The sequence below is a fragment of the Sinocyclocheilus anshuiensis genome, unplaced genomic scaffold, assembly GCF_001515605.1.
Source record: "Sinocyclocheilus anshuiensis isolate Anshui unplaced genomic scaffold, SAMN03320099.WGS_v1.1 scaffold2373, whole genome shotgun sequence".
Classification (NCBI taxonomy): domain Eukaryota; kingdom Metazoa; phylum Chordata; class Actinopteri; order Cypriniformes; family Cyprinidae; genus Sinocyclocheilus; species Sinocyclocheilus anshuiensis.
This window is the reverse complement of record NW_015551030.1, coordinates 44283-49445: the sequence shown is the minus strand read 5'-3', so window position 1 is coordinate 49445 and position 5163 is coordinate 44283. Positions and strand designations below refer to the sequence as shown.

At 41.4% G+C, this 5163-nt stretch overlaps 1 protein-coding gene across 1 annotated transcript; it reads right to left on the bottom strand.

Annotated features, from left to right (window-relative positions):
• Positions 1-2346: 2346 nt before the first annotated feature.
• Positions 2347-4210, bottom strand: LOC107661181 (partner of Y14 and mago-like). The gene is made up of 3 exons (XM_016450657.1): positions 4117-4210; positions 3287-3380; positions 2347-3171 (listed from the first exon to the last, which is right to left on the bottom strand). The coding sequence occupies exons 1-3, from the start codon at positions 4145-4147 to the stop codon at positions 2703-2705; spliced, it is 594 nt and encodes a 197-aa protein (XP_016306143.1). The 5' UTR covers positions 4148-4210; the 3' UTR covers positions 2347-2702.
• Positions 4211-5163: the final 953 nt, after the last annotated feature.

Sequence of the window (5163 nt, the reverse complement as noted above, 5' to 3'; positions counted from 1 at the left end):
GTGTGTGTGTGTGTGTGTGTGTGTGTATGTGTGTGAGAGAGTGTGAGTGTGTCTGTGAGTGTGTGTGTGTGAGTGTGTGTGTGTGTGTGTGTATGTGTGTGAGAGAGTGTGAGTGTGTCTGTGAGTGTGTGTGTGTGTGTGTGAGTGTGAGTGTGTGTGAGTGTGTGAGTGTGTGTGTGTGTGTGTGTATGTGTGTGAGAGAGTGTGAGTGTGTCTGTGAGTGTGTGTGTGTGTGTGTGAGTGTGAGTGTGAGTGAGTGAGTGAGTGTGTGTGTGTGTGTGTGTGTGTGTGTCCACGAGCAGCGCATCACATCACGTGCTGAATGATGTGAGGCCTAAATGTTCCAGCAGGAAATGACATCACACTGCAGGAGTCAGGTGGACGTGGGCTTTATCATCTGTAAAAGCCGTTAGTGCCCACGAATGACCTTCCTGTCTGGTGACGTCTGTAGATTTAACGAGGCTTCATGATCAAAATCAGACGGATCACGATCACAAACGTGAGTTCTGTGACGTCTCCGTTTATTAGGCTGAAATACTTCATTTTGTCTCCGTAATAATATTAACTAGGAGAAAATCTTTACACTCAAGTGATCTGAAATATATTCAGAACAGATTTGAGTTCCTAGGGGTTCTTGTCTGTCAGACAGCACAAACAAGCCAACTCTCATGAGAGTGTTGGGGTTGAGCGAGAGGAAGTGTGAAGTTTATAATTACCACTATAATTAGCCTCGGAGTAGAAGAGTGATTGAGTGTGAGGATTCATGTGTGCGTCCTTCAGTGTTTTAAAACATTCTGCTGATAACATGTCTCTTGTTGTGTCTCCAGTGTATTTTCTTAGATTTGTAAAACAAGTTTATAGTTACATTTATGCATTTAGAAGATGTTTTTATCCAGACCAACTTAGAAAAGAGGAACAAATCCATTTGTCTAAGAGCCAACAATCCCTCAATGCCAGGTTTATATCTAGACAACTAGATTAGGAAGCCTGCTAGAAGAGAAATGCAGACACTGGTTTAAGAGTGTGCTTTGGTTAGTGGTGTGTCAGTTTCGTGTTCAGTCACTGTAAGTCAGTCATTAGTAGTTTGATTTCAGTGGGGTAACTGATTCATCTTCTGACCAGTGACGTGGGTTTGGGGCGGGACCATCTGTTTGGCTGAGCAATGGTAGACGGAGTGTTTAGGGAAACCTGTCAGGAAATCATCTGTGAATGATCAGTTCTGTTTGGGGGACCAGAAACAACGCACCGCAGCTTTAAAAAGAGTGACCTTGATCTGATTCAGCTCCGTTTTCTTTGTCTGTAATTGATCATGTAATCCTGCAGACACTGACCGCTGCTCATCCCTGCACTAGAACATGCCAATCTGTAATGATAAACACATTAAACAGGATTTGACCCCGGCTGTGACCTTTGGTTTCACGTCTGGAGGCTCAAACACTCTCAGAAATGAACTTTTCCTTTTAGCGACGATTAATTGATCTTAAATCGATCTCCAGGGGCATTTTTACCTTCATAAGGGCAATGTTTTCTGACCTTATTAGATATATGCATCATCTTTTAACTCACATTCTAACATTTAATCAGTAAGTTCAGTTAGAATAAGACGACGCTACAGGCTGTTACCAGTCAAATGAAGCCAGTGTCAGTAAAATCCCCTTTTGCTCTGCAGAAGCACAGAAGCTGCATTTACACGGCAATTACAATTGCATAGATAAAGCTGAGATTAATGCTCATAAAATAATATTTAAATTACTAAAATAAATGTTTTTCTAAATGACACCTTAAATATGAAACTAAAACTGCAAGTCATTGAGTCATTCATTCAATCGATCTGACACAGATGATTTATTCAGGAACAAGGCATGTGTTTATGAATGGATCACTGAATCATTGATTTGTTTAAAAAAGCGAATTCACTTAGTGACGAAACACCAGTCTGCCGCACAATTTCATTTCGCTTGGAACAATTTTTGTTTGTGAAATAGAGCAAAAACAGACAATATTGACAGCATCACATTTGTGCTGATATTTGAAACAGCATGTTTGCTCATGTGATGTTGATCATATCATATAGAAATATAAGACACAAACTCACACAGGAGCATTTTTGAATTTCAGGTCATTCTAGCTGCATTCTACTAGTCTTCATCACACAGAGAAAGTGTGCACGACCAAGGCCTGTTTTTCACGACATGACGGATCATTTCAGCTTCCACATCATTAAAACATCAGTTACTCTCTAGTTACTATATTATGGTAGATGATATGAATCACACAGCCCTACCAGTAAAACACCAGTTCAGCTGTTGTCTACACTGTGGATCAGAGAGGGACATGAAACAGGAAGACTGTTATGCTATGTTTAATATAACACAATTCTACACATTATTATTTCATGCCATTATGCACTACAGTGGTAAAAAATGATGACAGCATGGATCTGTAGTCCATCAGTCTCTAATCTATCTCAGAGAGTCGCACGGCCCTCCGTCTGGATGACATGATTACAAAGAGTGGGAATCATCTGCGCTCGTGCGGGTTCTGGACGACCCGCATCAAGAGTCCAGAGCGCAAGATGCTGCCACATGTGTCTTCATGATGTATAAAACACAAGAATGAAGTGGTTACAGCTTTGACATACAAACACACACACCCTGACACGACTGTCAATGGACACGGACACGTCTGATCGACGGTTGGCCTCACAAATGGCCTTCCAGCAACTTTAGCTCGTCCTGTAAGGCCTGGCCCCGGCCCAGTTTGTCCAGCTGCTCCCTGCTGGGGGTCTTCAGCTCTCCCGAATCCACCTTCTGCTGGAGCTCCTCCACCTGCCGCAGCTTCTTCCGCAGGTTCTTTATCTTCTTGGCATTCTCTGCGGCCGTGGGATCTGCAGCTTCGTGCTCGGCCGTCACCCTCTTCTCCTCCTCCGTGACTTTCATCCGGTCCAGCTCTTTACTCAGGGCCTTCACGTCCTCGGCGGCCTCCTGCGGGGTCTGGCTCTGCTGCTTGCGCTTCTCTTTGCGCTTCATGTTGCGCTTGGCGGTTTTGGAGAGTCCGGTGGCGTCGCTCTGTTTCTGGGCTCCGCTCACAGCCTGAGCCGCGTCCTCGGGGTTCATGCCAGGCGGCAGCTCGGGTTTGCTCTTGAAGAACTTCACGTACTTGTTCTCATAGCTGCAGACAGGAGAGAAAGGCATTAGCCGACAGACAGCGCAGATTCGCACACATGTAGAGTGAAACACAAGCGTCTCATCATGCTGTTCTTCAGTGAACGGTGGGCCGAGCTTACACCGGGACCTCCTCCTGCGGAACGTATCCGTCCTTCACGCGCCGCGGTCTCCTCCACGTGCCGTCTGGACGCTGCGTGGCGGCGATATATTTACCTGAAACGCACACGCATGCTTTACTGACAGAGCAGCTGAGACTGAACACATTATCTGGATATGGCACTAGAAGTCTCTTTGATTTTTGTGAATGTTATGACACACTGAAACTTTTACTTTATTATTATTATTTTAATTTTTTGCAAACTGAAATTACCTTCCCTTAAGGTTATTATTATTATTGCTGTTACCCACTCCACTACACTCAATACTAATCATCGCGATCATGTTTTGATGTTATTATCTGCATCAAGTCAGCTTTATTTCTACAGCGCTTTATACAACACAGATTGTGTCAAAGCAGTTTTACAGAGTCAAACAGGAAAAACGTGTGCTGATGATGCAAGAGGACAATAACAAACAGCTAAAGTCAGTTCTTTGATGATTCAGTGATGTCATCATCCAGTTCAGTTCAGTTCAGTTCAGTTCAAATAGTGTCTGTGGAATCAAGGCAACAATGTTGCCAGAAATGGCTATTTTTTGACGCAAAACTAAATCGCATCACCGCTGCAGCGTTTGTATCTTAGCCGCATAAAACGAGCTCGAGTAAAAGAAACACAAATATACAGAAGGAAGAAACTAAAGAAGATTCGGATGCTTCATGTGTGTCGCGATCAGCTCGAGTCTCGCCGTTTCTTCAGCCTCGCGCGCACGACGCCACGCATGATCACTAACATACACGGTGATTATAACACTATCTACGCAGAAATGTGTGTTTGTGTGTGAAATGCTTTACCAGATTCATCTGTCACATAGGGGGTTGCCATCTTTAACAAAGGCTAACTTCCGTTTCCGCTCTGTGTCGCTATCGCGAGACTGCGGGTTTGTTTGTCTCTGGGAAATGTGCGGCGTGATGTTACATAGTTACACTGCATCAGTATAATGTAACAAAATAATATCGGTAACACTTTACAATAAGGTTCATTAGTTAACAGTACTTAACTGTATTAGTTAACATGAACTAAGCATGAACAATTACGTCTACAACATTTATTGATCTTAGTTAATGTTAATTTCAACATTTACTAATACATTATTAAAATCAAAAGTTGTGCTTGTTAACATTAGTTAATGCACTGTGAACTAACATGAACAAACAATGAATAACTATGTTCATTAACTAACATTAACAAAGATTAATACATACTTTAACAAATGTATTGTTCATTGTTCGTTCATGTTATTAATACATTACCTAATTTTAACAAATGTCACCTTATTGTATAGTGTTACCATAATATCTATAAATATTAGTACTTTATAATGATATATTATATTTACACACACAAAAAACTAAACTTTTTTTTAAATAATCTGTAAATTGAAAACAGGAGCCAAACCATTTCATTTTATGGATGTGGAGCTTCTCATATGTATCAATAATTCTACAAATATAAATGTTTTTTCTTCATTTCTCTCCCATGGCCATTGAAATATATACTTATACGAGTTCTACACAATTGTCAAACTTTATTTTCTAGATCAGTACAAAACACCTATCAGCGGTTCTTCAAGCTTCACACATCATGTCATTAAGAGTATTTTCATTACACCCACCCTTGTCAAATCCTAACCTCTATTTTATATATATATATAGGAATGATGGATATGATATAAACAAAGTATTTTCAATGTTTTAATTGCTGATACACTGTGAGAGTTGTGTAGAGCGCCCTCTAGCTGTTCACATTGGGGTTTGATGCTGCCTTTGGATTGGATCATATGGTTTGGTTTAAACACTTGTGAATGAGAGTGTGTGTGTGTGTGTGTGTGTGTGTGGGAG

What these genes read in the sequence shown, in the direction of transcription:
- LOC107661181 (XM_016450657.1), bottom strand. Translation starts at nt 4,147, where the DNA reads ATGGCAACCCCCTATGTGACAGATGAATCTG. An exon ending in CTATGTGACAGATGAATCTG is followed by an intron (nt 3,381 to 4,116) that starts GTAAAGCATTTC and finishes TGTGCGTTTCAG; the next exon opens with GTAAATATATCGCCGCCACG. An exon ending in CCGCAGGAGGAGGTCCCGGT is followed by an intron (nt 3,172 to 3,286) that starts GTAAGCTCGGCC and finishes TCCTGTCTGCAG; the next exon opens with CTATGAGAACAAGTACGTGA.